At 44.6% G+C, this 15,112-nt stretch overlaps 1 protein-coding gene across 2 annotated transcripts in view; it reads right to left on the reverse strand.

Moving 5' to 3' along the window:
• Coro1c (coronin 1C) overlaps nucleotides 1-15,112 on the reverse strand; it is a 74,084-nt gene that overhangs the window by 14,191 nt on the left and 44,781 nt on the right. For both annotated transcript variants that reach the window (XM_085680683.2, XM_085680688.2), the window contains exon 3: nucleotides 10,680-10,802. In XM_085680683.2, coding sequence (XP_085536809.1) covers nucleotides 10,680-10,802 — 123 coding nt within the window. The remainder of the gene's footprint in view (nucleotides 1-10,679; nucleotides 10,803-15,112) is intronic.

The raw sequence follows: 15,112 nt of genomic DNA on the forward strand, positions 1-15,112 counted from the left end.
AGGGTGCCTGCCACTTCTGGTAATGGCCTGTCAATGTGGACTGAAGGTCTTGCTTCCTGGGGACAAAGAGCATAAGTGCCACTCTGTGCCCGAGTCTTCTGCACAAGCTGGCACTCTAGCCTGGGCCTTTGGGGCTACGATGCTAATTAGCCATGTTAGCACTAAACTCTTCACTGCTGGGAGCCAAATTCCTTGTTTATCCTGAGGGAGCATGGGCTGTGCTCACAGAGGGTTCTGGAAAGGTCAACTGAGCTAAGGCTCTGCACAGCATTACCCTAATAGGAAACTGCTAATGGGGAGGGACAATGGCTATGGAGCTTAAAAGCCTGGGTCCTGGACACTGTGCCCCTCAGCTGCATGACACCTCTGATAAAACCATGCTCATGTGAGCCTGAGTTTCCTAGTCATATGACAGGTGCTGAGACTGCCTCCCCTGTGCTACTGCAGTGATCACGTACACACATGTACACAGACACACACACACAGACACACACACACGCATGCACATCGAGGCTTGGGGAGTCAATGAGCTCGCTGCATTCCAGACCATACCTCTTCCCTCCTGTGACCACATACATTTTTAGGTTTGAACACTATGATTTCTGAAAGGAATCTTATCTTATACTGAAATAAATTAGTACCCACTTACACCCAACGTGTGAAAGCCTGTGTTTGTGCCTGAGACAATTCATGTTGATGCTGTCTTTGCAGGCTGGTGAGCTTTGCTCTGTTCTGTGGCACCCCAGAGCCAACCTGCTTTCTTACCAACACTGAGTGAGCAGGGAGACAAACACCAGAAATATCCTCCAGAGAGGGCATCTCAGCACAGCAGGGACAAGTCACTACCTAGCCTACTAAAAGAAAAAAAAAAGCTTTTGAATCCCTAAAACGTTCTACTGAACAACACATTACCACAGCAATGTTTTGTTCCGAAAGAAAGGAAAGCAAGACAAAGAGCTCCAAAGGGCTTCCAGATGAAAGCGGGCATCAATCACTGAAAAACACCAAGGTTCTGAAAAAACTACTCAAGCATGTGTTTGTGACAACTGCGTCCTTTGCGCATTTGAAAGCCTGCACATGCAAGAGGACAGGGAGGCAGTTCAACGGAGACTGGGCTCCTCCGAAGTATAAATGCAATGGTTTAATAGTTTTATTTCCAAACATGGCACAAATGTAAAGCACACAGACTGTTTGCAGACCCCACTCTCCTATCCTGATTGCTCTCTGGGAGCCTGCTGCTGGAGAGGCACTAGAGCTACACCATGGAGTGCTTTCCTTGCCAAAGGCAGTGTTTTTAAAAAGTCAAAGGCACCGATTTCAAGGGAACATGAAGTTGAGATGGTCTCTCAAGACACCAGGTGAGGGGTTTGCTGTAGCAGCTTGGAGGGCCCTGTGTGAGGCAGAGTGTGGAGCCTCAGCATTTTCTGGAGAGTAAGCTGAGCCTGGAATTAAGTCTGGAGCTGCCAAAGGCAAAGGATCAACAACCCAGAGACAATCTGTGCACCAGACACACCACAGGACATGCCACATCACGGCTTCCACTTCTACTCCAAGAAATAAAGTTTGCTGGAAAATCTGTGATAAAAGCGCAAACAAACATGGTGCAGAGCCTATTTCTGTTCATTACTATAGGCTACAGTCTGATCTGGGAAGAGGGGTGAAAACATTCGCCAAAAATAAATAATCTGCCGCTGTTTAGGACAGCTAAGGGTTACCTTTTCATCTCCCAGACTCTGGGGGACACTGCTATGCGCCTCCCCTCCCCCATCGGAACAACAGCTTTTACACTTCTATCTGAGCACTGCTCTACAGACATGGGTAGTCAACAGCAGGCATGGACCTAACTTGACTGTTCTTGGAATTATTTCAATCACTGCCATTTACTGTGGCTAAAATTCCTCCAAGTAAAATATTTAGAAACCACAATTTCAAAAACTCTCTGTATGAAGTTATCGCCAAGGAACAGAAAGCACAATACAAAACCCTGGGCTGGCAAAGGGCAAAGGCAGTTTCTGGAAGGAGAATTCACCTGCTATTTGTTAGTGTCAAACACTGTTCCATACAGCAGGACCTAAAATGCAAGCTGTCCAGTGGACTTCACTTTTAAGTTGACTTTAGGGTCTGGAGAGAAGGCTCAGCAATTAAAAGCACTAGCTGCTCTTCCAGAGGGCTTAGGTTCAATTCCCAGCACCTACATGGTAGCTCACAACTGTCTGTAATTCCAGTTGTAGGGGATCTGACACCCATACACATGCAGAAAAAATACCAAGACACAATTTTGCTGGGTGTGGTGGCACATGCCTTTAAATCCAGCACTTGGAAGGCAGAGGTAGGTGATCTTTGTGAGTTCAAGGACAGCCTGGGCTATACTGAGAAACCCTGTCTCAAAAAACCAACACACACACAGACACACACACACACACACAGACACACACACCCTTAAAAGATGGGAGGTGGGGCGGGTGAGACGGCTCAGTGGGTCAAAGTGATTTCCGTATAGGCTGATGGCAGGGTTCAATCCCTGGAAGCCACGTGAAAAAGATGGACATGGTGGTGCACAGCTGCAGCATCAGTACTCCTTCCAGGAGAAGGAGGTGGACAGGAGGGCTGCCTGGGGGTCACCTAACCCTGATTACACAGGCACGGCACAGGGGACCTAGCCTCAACAAGGTAGAAAGAGAACCAGTTCCAAAAAGATGTCCTCTGACTGCCACATGCCACCCCCCACCACAACAAGTAAAGCATAAAACAAACAAACAAACAAACAAACAAATAAAAGATGGAAAAGCTAGGCATGGTGGCCACACCTGTAATCTAGCATTTGGGAGACGGAAGCAGGAGAATCCTAAATTCAAAGCTATAAACAGATAACGGAGATTGGCCTTTCCTGTCCTAACACTGGAGAGATGCCACTTCAGGCAAGGCAGTCGACAAAATGAACAAACCCATGATCACAACTCAATGGGTGTAAATAATTCAAAAGCAGTTTTTAAATTTAGGCTTATCCTCTCACAGCCATGGATGAACCGGCTCTGCTGTTACCCCCTACAGAGCATCAACTGAAGGTGTCGTTGTGGCCATGGATCCACACTTCCAGTTCCGCCTGACCTTCTCACAGTCCTGGCCTTCTGCCAGCACCCCATTGTCTATGTGAGGTGGAGGCTGAAGAGTCTGGGAACTCCTTGGCTGGGCACACTGCTATTACCTGAAGCTCTGGGGCCACTGCCACTGCCAATAACCCATGCAGGGCTCTTCTGTTTAAAATAAAAAGGTGTGTGCGTTTGTATGAAAGTCTACAACTACTGCCCTTAGCACAGAGGCGGAGGGAAGTGTCACGACATACGGGGAAGAGCAGACGTGCCTGTAAAGGTCACTTCTGCTGCTCAGCTCTGAAAGCTTCAACAAGTCTGTCAGAACACACAATTTAGAGTCACTGAGTGATTCAAGAATGATCTAAGTGCCAGGCCCATACTTAAGAGTTTAGGAAAATTAGGGAGATTTAGCCTAGAACACTATTTAATTAACAAAGTGTTTGTTCTGCCAAGACAGGGGCAGTATCAGAGGATTCTGGGAAGAGAGGGGTCTAAATAACAGCTGGTATTGGGATTTCCCCAAACTTCAAATACACAGAGCAGGTAACAGGCCAATGCACTCAGGGACAGATGAGGACTCAAAATCCAAGTGACAGAGCACACTTCTTCCCTGACCTGACTCAGCAGGCTATGAACACACTCTGGCAACCAAGAGGGGTTTGCCTGTCTTAGCAGCAGCTGATCACAGGAGACCCCTACCCCCACCCAAGGCCTGGAGAGTCAGATACACCCTGGACCTAGTGCTCTCAAACCCCACCAGCAAGGACTTCTTTTCCTTGACAAGAAAGGCCAATGGAAGAGAAAGAACCCAGAGGGAATGGTTGACCCCACTGGAGCAGGCAGGAAACAGGGGGGTGGGGTGGGAATAGCAAAGGAATGAGAGAGGCCAAACAAAAGGCAGGCCAGGAAAGCAAACCTCCATAAACATGTTTTGTGAGAGCACAGGCCAAAGCAAACCATCTTCTGGAAACTTCAAACTAAACTCACACAAAACTTCAGTGTGAGCACTCTTTCACGCACACATGTGCACTCCTACTCCCGTGATGAGAGTGGCGTGAGAGAGAGATGGCTCAGTAGTTAAGAGCTCTTGTTGTTGGAGAACGCAGGTTCTATTCCCAGCACCCACATGGTAGCTCACAAACTTATCTAACTCCAGTTCTAGGGGATCTGATGCCCTCTTCTGACCTCCATGGGCACCAGGCACATACTTGATGCACAGACAACACATGATAAAATATCCACACATTTAAAATATATAAATATAAGAAAAAATAATTTTAAGAGCATGCTAAAAAGACATGCTTTAAAAGTTAATAAAAACTGGCATGCTATTTCAAAATAAAATTAAAAAGACAGTAAGAAAAAAGATAAATCAAAACTGAAAATTTAAAAGGCAAATCCAAAAAAATTTAGAAATTTAAAAAAAATCACTTTAAAAATAAGAGCATACTGGAGAGATGGTTCAAAAATTAAGAGCATTGGTTATCCTTGCAGAAAACCTAGGTTCAATTCTTGGTACCCACAAAGTGGCTCACAACCTTTTTTAACTCCAGTCCCAAAGGATCCAATGCTATCTCTGGTATCTGTGGCTCTCACATACACATGGTGCACATAAACTCATGAGCATACAGACACATAGAAAAATAGACAAACCAATAATGTACTCCAAATAAAAAGTGGCCACTCAAGAGGCTAAGGGGAAGATGGTAGCCTAGCTCCAGCAATGGTAAAGAGGTGGGAGGCCGTCTGAGGAAAGTCTAAGAGCACTGGCACTGGTGAGCACCTCCCCCACCACCTGCTGTGTGGTTATACCATCCCAAGAAACCACTCTTTGTAATGAGCTGGAAACAGCCTCCTGCCCATCACCAGTTCTTCCCAAGTGCTGAAGCTGATCCTGGATGTCTCCATAGGAAACTACCTGTCTACCTTAGTGGCTCATGCTGAATAACAGGGCTCGGTGCTGACAGACATGTGCTGTCTTCCTGCTAACTGTGCCATAAGATGGGTGCTTTCTAAGTGCAGTATCAAGGGGAAGACCAGAAGACTTGGATCACCATTGCCTAACCTCAGGTCAACTGGGCAGAAAAGCCTCTATGAGGTCACCAGCATTGAAAGGTCATGTTCCTCGTGTAAAGTCTGTAGCTCAACTGCCAAGCTGAAAAAGGCAAAGACTGTTGTGCCAAATCAAACGAGTACTATACACAAAAGGAAAAGTTCTCCAAGGTAAACAGCATGGAAGAAGCATCAATAAGACCTACAGTCTAAAGAAGGAAGAAAAGGCCCAGAGCAAAACCCAGGTATACAAATCCTACCCAGGAAACAGAAGGAAATGGATCTGTGAATTCTAGGCCATCTTGGTCTATACAGAAGTTCCAGGCCAGAAGGCTACACAATGAGTGTCGTAAAATACAGCAAAAAAGTCTGGACAAACTGACAAATACTGAAGACAGGAACAGGTCATAGGAGCCTCCAAATGGTGTGTGGTGGGCACACCTACAGTTTCGGCACTTTGCACACTGAGGCAAGAACATTGTTGGCTTGAGGTTAGTCTGGGCTATAATGCAAGACCCTATTCCACACACACACACAAAAACAAACAAACAAAAACCCACCCTGGTAATTTGGGGTAATTTTCAGGGGTTGGGGAGATGACTTGAAACTATGGGGCTGAAGAGATGGCTCAGCAGTTAAGAACACTGGCTGCTCTTGCAGACTGGGTTCTGTTCCCAGCACCCATGTGGCAGATCTGTAGGTGATGGTGGCGTACGCCTTTAATCCCAGCATTTGAGAGGCAGAGGCAGGCAGATCTTCATGAGTTTGAGGCCACTCTGGTCTATAGAGTAGGGTCTAGGACAGCTAGAATTGTTATACAAAGAAACCCTGTCTTGAAAACTCAGGGGGATTAAAAAAAAAAGAACAAAACACCACCACCACCACCAAGAACAACAACACACCCCGCCCCCCGACAAAAAAAAAAAAAAAAAAAACTAAAAAAAAATCTGTAGTTCCAGTTCCAGGGGATCCAATGACCTTTTCTAGCCTCTTTGGGAACCAGGAATACAAGTAGTAAACATATGTGCATGTAGGCCAAACCTTCAAACAAATAAAGTAAATAAATCTAAAAAACATTTAAAGACTTGGACTATATATTAATATATCACACCATATATTTAGGAACACTGATTCTGAATTACCAACAATGAAGAAAAAAAAAACCTTATAACTAGTAGGGCAGTGGGGGTGCATACCTTTAATCTCAGGATTAAAGGAGACAGAGACAGGTGGATCTCTGTGAGTTTGAGGCCAGCCTGGTCTACAGAGCAAGTTCCAGGACAGGCTCCATAGTACTGAGAAACCCTGTCTTGAAAAACCAAAACCAAACCAAACAACAAAAAATTTATAACTAAGCAAAAGGAATGACTGATAAGGAAAAGAAAGTTAATATCTGATTTTCACAGCAACACCATTTGTCAAAAGAAAATCAAGCAATACCCAGCTAGAACTTCACCTGTGGGTCGTGTGTGTGTGTGTGTGTGTGTGTGTGTGTGTGTGAGAGAGAGAGAGAGAGAGAGAGAGAGAGAGAGAGATATTTCTTCTGCACAGGAGAGAGAGAGAGAGAGAGAGAGAGAGAGAGAGAGAGAGAGACAGACAGACAGACAGACAGACAGACAGACAGGGGGAGATAAAGATTTCTTCTGCACATAACATCTGTGTGCAATGGACGTATGCAATACCAGACATTCAATACAGATGACCGAACATCTGTGCATTCTAGATTCTGGGTCAATGGTAGCTCCGGAACCAATCCTGAGGGATGACTACTTTTTTTTTTATTGATGGAACAGCCCAGGAAGCTCTCAAACTTATGACCTTCCTGTCTCGGTCTCCAGAGTGCTGTGGTAACAGGTGTCAATCTGATTTCACACCAAGCTTGAACATCTTTAGTAAACAGGTGGAAAATAGCAACAGCATGGCTTTAAAAGTTACTGGCCTCCTTATAAACTATGTCTGGGGCCGCAGAGATGGCTCCTCAGTTAAGATCACTGGCTCCTTTCTCAGAGAACCTGTGTTCAATTCCTGTATTCACAAGGTAGCCCAAAACTACCTATAAATCCAGTTTCAAAAGACCCTGCACCCACTTCTGGGCTCTGTGGGCAACACTTATACACATGGTGCACATACATACATGTAGATAAAACACTCATACACATAAATTTTTATTTTTACCTTAAAACTACTCTATTTACATTATAATTCTTTTTTTGGGGGGGGGGGTTCGAGACAGGGTTTCTCAGTAGCTATAGAGCCAGTCCTGGAACTCACTCTGTAGATCAGGCTGGACTTTAACTCAGAGATCCACCTGCCTCTGCCTTCTGAGGGCTGAGATTAAAGCCAACACCGCCCAACTACATTATAATTCTTAACAGTAGCCAAATTATAGTTATGAAGAAGCCACAAAAATAATTTTATGGTGGGGGTTATCACAATATGAAGAACTGTATTAAAGGGTAGCAGTGTTAGTTAGGTTGAGAACCACTGCCCTAGATCACTAAGACCGAGCAACAACAGAGTGATCACGATTACCTCTAGCACCCAGACCATGATGTAGAAACATTACTTTTCATTCGAAGAAACCAGGGTGTAATAGAAATGGTCAGTCAATGTCTGTCAGAGATGCCCAAGGTAAGTCTGAGACCCTTGAACGAATCACAGCGAGGAGCAATCAAAGACAACACAGCCATTTCAGATCTCAGAGAACACAGGGCAGGCTAAGCGTGGAGACACGGCAGTTTTTTGAAACTGATCAAATATGTTCAAATTCATTAGTTCAAATGAAGTGAAGAAAAAACTTCATTTTCTGAGGATGACAGAGTGTTAACTTGTCACTTTGGAAACAGAGTAAACTGAAGAAGGAGGTAGTTGCCCACACTCTCTTTCCTATGCAATCCACAATACCAGGTAACTGAACAGAAAGCAGGCGAGCTGCACTGGGGAAAAAAGAACAGAAGCACCTATGAGAGCCACGCTGTGCTCCTTTAATGAGTCACTAGCTATAGGAATGAAGCTCTAACAGTTGTACAAACCCAAGAGAACAGAACTACAAGAGCCTTGCCCTAGGGACTGGACCTGTGTCAACTTTGGGATCTAACTTCACATTTGCAGGAAACTCAGGCTGGAGCCCCTGACCTGCTCCCAAAGGACACAGTCAAAAACAAACAAACAAACAAACCAGACAGTTGAAAAGTACAGACCAAACATTAGCATTCTTTTTTTTTTAAAGATTTATTTATTCAATATGTATACAATGTTCTGCCTGCACATATGCCTGCAGGCCAGAAGAGGGCACCAGATCTCATTACAAACGGTTGTGAGCTACCACATGGTTGCCGGGAATTGAACTCAGGACCTTTGGAAGAGAAGGCAGCGTCTTAACCACTGAGCCATCTCTCCAGCCCCAAACATTAGCATTCTATAACAGGTGCCTGTAAGAGAGAGAGACTGAGAAAGACAAGCTGCTGTGCATGGTTTTTAAACTGCAAAGCTGATCTGGCATTTAGAGAAGCATGTGTGAGCGAGCAGCACCCTAAAGAGACACGAGTGATCTGTGAGTGATCACTCACAGAGTAGCAGATATGTGGGGAGGGCATGTAGGGTGGCAGAGTAAGAAATCACCTGGCCCACTCCATTCACTTCGGCACCACCTCTTTCAATACTGGTGTTTTATGGAAGCTGTTGTGTTAAAGGATAACAGGATCAGCAAGGTTGGCAATGAGAAAACAGATAAAACCGGCTTCCTCACAGCAGTCAGGACTCTCAGCTCTGGCAGCAGGTCTAACCTGTGTTTCCTTCCAATAGCTAACATATCCACAGTCATTGGCCATCAGTCTAGCAAGCACACACAGAAGGAATGACTCCTTTATGGGCAGCACGCCCAATATGCTTTCAGCTGCCAAAAGGCTACGAGAAAGGTGGGGAAATGTTTAAACAATGTAGTTCAGGAACTGATTTGTTTGCGTACATTATTTTGGTTTTTGTTTTTTGCCTACTACTCTACGCGGATCTACGGTGGACGGTGGGAGACTGTGTGTGGGTCGTTCTGCAGGCTGCCGGGCGGCACTGACTGACGGTCACGGAACTACATGCGGTGCTGGGACGGGAATTGAACTCGGGTCCTTGGGCGAAGCGGTTGGGCGCTCTGCCCCCTGAGCCGTCTCTCCAGCTGGTAGTGTACATTATTTTAATTAATAAAGCATCCTAAGCAATGTTTTGGTTCATAGACAACAGAAAGAAAATGGTAGGAGTATGGTTCTCCATGCTTTGCCTAAAGTAGACTACAGATCATTCTGAGGTAGTCGTATCTAACCTTGTTGACATATCTTGGGAAAGTGTTGTCTTAGGGTTTTTATTGCTGTGATAAATACCATGACCAAAAGCAAGCTAGGGAAGAAAGGAATGAATTCAGCTTCACAGTTCCGCATCACCATCCATCACTGAGGGAGGGCAGGAGCTGATGCAGAGGCCATGGGGGGGGGGGTACTGCTTACTGGCTTGGTCTGTTTGCTTTCTTATTGCACCCAGAACCACCCAGGTGTCACTGCCCACAGTGAGTTGGGCCCTCTTGCATCAATTATTAGTTTTCTCAATTGAGGGTCTCTCTTCCTAAATGACTCTAGTTTGTATTTAGTTGACAGAAAACTAGCCAGCACACACTGGGAAGTGATCCAAGTTAATAATCCTATAGTGCACACTGAGGAGCAGGGAGCTGTATCCTGAAAGGCGTCTTGTGGGAAGTTGAGGCAGGAGGATCACTAGAGAGAGCCTAGGGAGTTTCAACACCAGAATGGGCCACCTAGCAAGAAAGATCTTTTTCAAAATAAACTTTCTGGGGCTCGGTGGTTAAGAGCACTGTCTGTGCTTAGAAAGGACCTGGGTTCAAGCTCCCACATGGCAGCTCACAAGGACTTGTTAACTCCAGTTCCAATGCCCTCTTTTGCCGATGTGAGTGCTGCATTTACAGGCTGTACAAATTCCAGTGCACATAGGCAAAACACCTATACACATAAAATAAAGGTTAAAACCAAACCAAGCACATCTCTCCAGCAGCACGGGAAAAATACTTTCCAATATCAACTTGGAAACCCTTGCTATGTTCCCATTGTCCCCAATAACTGCTGTTATTCTACTTTATCTGCACAACTTTTGGCATCTTGCTGCCCTGGAGCACAAAGTTTAAGAGAGTACTTTTTTCACTCTTTATTTATTTTTTGGTAGGGGTATTCAGTTAAATGTCATTAACAAAATGATTAGAAAATCATCTTACTTGCACCCAAATCTTTCCTATAGATATCAATTGTCAATGGGCAGGCCGTCATTGTCGTTATCCCTCAGACAGAAAAGAACAAAGGACAGTACAACCTGTTGATATAGGGCTTGTAAAGGCTACCTGTCATTAAGCCTTAATGTATAATTCAATGTAGTCACTCGGCTAGGATGCCTACTTTTTAAGCCCTGTACATGTGTGTATATGTGTGTATACAGCACTGAAAGCAAGAAGTGAGTCCCAGTGCCGTGGACCTTGGAACTTACCATAACAGTGCAGTCCTCTGAACCGCTGGCAATAACCTGGTCGTTATGTGGACACCAGTCTATGTCCAGCACTGGCCCAGTGTGGCCACATACCGTAGGATAGGATTTGTCAATTCGCCCGGTCTGAAAGAAGAGATAAACCAATTATGTGACATGGTGATATCGACCCATCAGCAAATGCTCAGCCATTACCGCCCAATCGCTGCTGTCTGTATATGATCATGTTCATCTTGCTCAGTGCCAACCAGTGAGAACCACCCATTTTCACTCTAGAATAGTCACTACTAATGGCACTCCATCACATTACAAGGACCCAAAGTTCTGGAACCAAAATATTTTGTCTGCATTAAAAATAGCAAAGACAGCCAGGTGGTGGTACATGCCTTTAATCTCAGCTCTTGGGAGGCAGAGGTAGGTAGATTTCTGAATTTGAGGCCAGTCTAGCCTACAGAGTGTGTTCCAGGACAGCCAAGGCCACAGGAAAAAAAAAAAAAAAGACCCTGTCTTGAAAAAAAAAAAACAAAAACAAAAAACAAAAGAAAAACAGCAAGGAGAATTCATGTCTTTTTCCCAAAATACAATTCTATAGCAGCCACATTGTTGTAGACGAGTTTTACTGGGTTAAGGGGGCCCTTTGGTATTACTTAAAATGTACAGTATAATTCCCTTTTTAAAAGTTTATTTTATTCTAAACTATGGGGTTTGTGTGTACAGGGGTGCCATGCCTATGGAGGTCAGGGGTGCTGGAGTTATAGGCAGCTATGTGCTGGAAACTGAACTTGGATCCTCTGAGAGAGCAGTGCAAGCTCTCAATTGCTAACCCACTTCTCCAGTCCCCAAGTGTAAGAGAACAAGCTACTAAAGTATACATGGTGATTGCTTCGGAAATGACAGACACTGTTCAGTCTAAAGGAAAGCGGGAGCTACTGCACAGGGGCTAAAGGTTGAGGTTGTAACACCTCCATCAATAGAAATGCCAGCTAGTCTAGTTCACACCAGGCGGGACCTTCCCACCTAGTTCCATATTCCACTAAGAAAAGGATGTTGTTCAAAGTTACCACAAAGCACATGTGTTATGTGTTAGAATCTAACAATTTGGGGGCCAATCGTGACAACTACATTATGGTGATCTAGGTAAAATCTCAGAGCAGTCAGGAGATCAAAGGCGGCCCAATAAACACCAGAGCAGGAGGAGGAGCACAACTGACAGGGTAGGACCGGGAGCAACAACTCCAGAGGAAACAATCTTATACACACACAGATGTAACTTGTCAGAACTTACTCGATTAAAACAAAACAAAACAGACAAAAAACACAACAACAAACTTGAAATACCACTGGAAAGGAAGTTCCAGGCCAACAGGGACTACACAGTGAGATCCTGTCAAAAACAATGTCCAAAACAGCTTTCCAAAGAACAGAGAGGGGAACGTCACTGATACTGCCTCGGAAGGACATGAGGAAAGGGAAGCACAGAGACAGAGTACAGTCAGAAACATGAGTAATCAAACATCCACTCACACCATACAGACTGTCTTTAAAAAAGAAAAAGGGCTGGAGAGATGGCTCAACAGTGAGAAGCACCAGCCAGCTCCTCCACAGGACCAGAATTTGTTTCCCAACACTGACACAGCAGCTCACAGCCATCTGTAACTTCAAATCCAGAGGATTTGGCCTCTGAGGGCACTGGGCAGGCAAAATCCTCACACATATAAGAATAAATACGTAACATTTGAAGGAAGGAAAGAAGGGAGGGAAGGAGGAAGGGAGGGAGGGAGGGAGGGAGGGAGGGAGGGAGGGAGGAAGGAAGGAAGGAAGGAAGGAAGGAAGGAAGGAAGGAAGGAAGGAAGGAAAGAAGGAAGGAAGGAAAGCAAGCAAGCAGGCAGGCATTGTGGAAAATGAGCAAGAGGTATGTGAGGCTGAGACTAGCCTGGGCCACAAAGACCCTGTCTCAACAAAACAAGAGAACACACATACATAGGCCAAGGAAAAAGACAAGTCTGAAAGCAGAGGAGACACAACAGCACAGCTACTGAGTCATCACAGGCAGACAGAACAGGAGATGGTATGAGCAGAGGGTTCGTATGGGGGAAACCCAGGAACCAAGAAGATAACCTGTTTCTCTCTCTGGTAACAAGAGAACTGCCAGTTAAAATGACAAGGGCCGAGAGACTGCACAGTGGCTAAGGACCCTTGCTGCCCTCCCATTAGATTTGTGTTCAGTCCCCAGTATCAATGTTAGGCAGCTCACAAGCAATCGTTACTCCAGCTACAGAGAATCCCACACACACTCTGTCCACCATGGGCACCTTCAAATGCACACACATACTAACACACACAATAAATTAAAAATAATGAGGCACTACTTGACATCTATTACAAATAACATAACTGAAAAAGTCTAAACAGAAGTGCAGGAGGAATATACTTCTTGTGTAATAGTGACAGGTATAGTGATGGCATTTCCCCAAAAGTGTCACTTTCTAAATAATCTTGGTGGGGGAAATGTTCCTATATTTTTTATATGAAGAAGATTCCCTATGGCAGCACTGCTAATAGTGGCAGAAGTTAAGAGCCAAATATTTCACTGTCCTCAATCATGGGAACAAACATGAAAGTCTTATGCCCACAAACACACATAGAAAAATGGAAACGTGTATGAACACTGCCTGACAAAAGAAAACAATTTAAAATAGAAATAAATGAGCAGAGTTGAGAAGATCCTCTCTGATGAAGAAAAGGACAGGGGTGGTTTTCCACCTACAGCTGCTGTACTTTTCTTCAAAGAGAGAGGTGAGGCTGGGCAGTGGTGGCGCACGCCTTTAATCCCAGCATTCTGGAGGCAGAAACAGGTAGATCTCTGTGAGTTCAAGACCAACGTGGTCTAAAGAGCTAGTTTCAGGACAGGTTCCAAAACTAGAGAAACCCTGTCTTCAAAATCAAAAAAACAAAGAGATGAGACCAATATGGCAAAATTCTAACATCTATTTATCCTCATGGGTAAGTACATGAGTATTCATTTTATTTGATGTTTCCTATAAAAATAAGAAAATTCAAGCATATCAATATACTGTTATCAATTTTACATTAAGATTTTAAATCACATTATTTATTTGTGTATGAGCACACAAAGTGGGTCATGACAGCCACACACATGTGGAGGTCAGAGGACAACTTCTGGAAGTCAGGCCTCTCCTTCCAGCACGTGGGTCTGAGGAGGCAGAAGCCTCCATCCACTGACCCACTTCACGGCTTGTCATTACTATTTCTTCCCTAGCAAAAGTTATTCTGTTGAACTGTCTTACCCCAGGATTTCTGTAACCCAAGCCCCACTGTGAAAACAAGTACAGAGCTGCACTTGAACTTCCCGGAGTAACAGGTGGTGTTAGGATCTGGGATAAGTGGGGCCACTCTCTGATGAGAGTGAGACAAGTTGGAAAGGAACCTGGAGCACTAGCCCTAGTTAATTAGCTTAACTATATAACTACACACAAGCAGCCTCTTAAACTACCCCAGCTTGAACAGTAGCAGCTACAAGTTATCAGGTGGGTATCCATGTGAAGTATCCTTTAGCCAAGTAAGATCTCCAAGAATAAGCAGTATTTCTGTCATTCCCATCTGAGTCATAGCAAGCCCACAGCATCAGAACATCATGCTCTGTTTTCCCAGAAACGTGCCTACTGCTAAAAGGGGAAATTTCCACATACTTCCTTCCTATTGGAACCAAATAACAATAAACAATAAACGTGGTGCACACCTTTAATATCAGCTCTCTGGGGGTAGAGGTGAGTGAATCTCTGTGAGTTCAAGGGCCAGTCTGATCTACAGAACAAGTTATAGGCCAGCCAACAGAAACACCAACTAAAACAAATGAACAACAACAACAACAACAACAACAACAACAACAACAACAACAACAGGTAATGGTGATAGATAATGTTTCGGAGTGTGTATGGGAACTAAATTATTCTCTTTCTCTAAATAAATGGAGGCACGGTACCAGAGGCAGTTATTTTAAATGTCACTGGCCATCCATACTAGGCTTGAATAGGGAAAGAAAATTCCCACCAGGACATGGGCTATGCAAAGGGTGCAACAGAAGCCTTGCAAGCACTGGCAGTCGGCCATCAGAAACACGGAGTTAATAAAAACGGATACTTTGTAAGCAGCTGCTTCCTCTGACTACGGTGATGTCACCGTAAATCACACTGCAGCACTGCACAGGGCGAACTGATTACACACAGCGAGACAAGCACAAGCACGAACAGAGCCAGGGAATGGCATTCTAGGTGCACGCTGACCATCTGACACACTGCATACAGAATGGCAGCTACCTTGTTCTCATGATTTATAACCTCCAAATAAAATTAAAACTGAAGCACAATCACACTTTTAAACCACTTTTAGGACTGTGATGATGGGGCTCAGCAAGA

Source organism: Myodes glareolus, chromosome 2, assembly GCF_982192425.1.
Source record: "Myodes glareolus chromosome 2, mMyoGla1.1, whole genome shotgun sequence".
Taxonomy (NCBI): Eukaryota; Metazoa; Chordata; class Mammalia; order Rodentia; family Cricetidae; genus Myodes; species Myodes glareolus.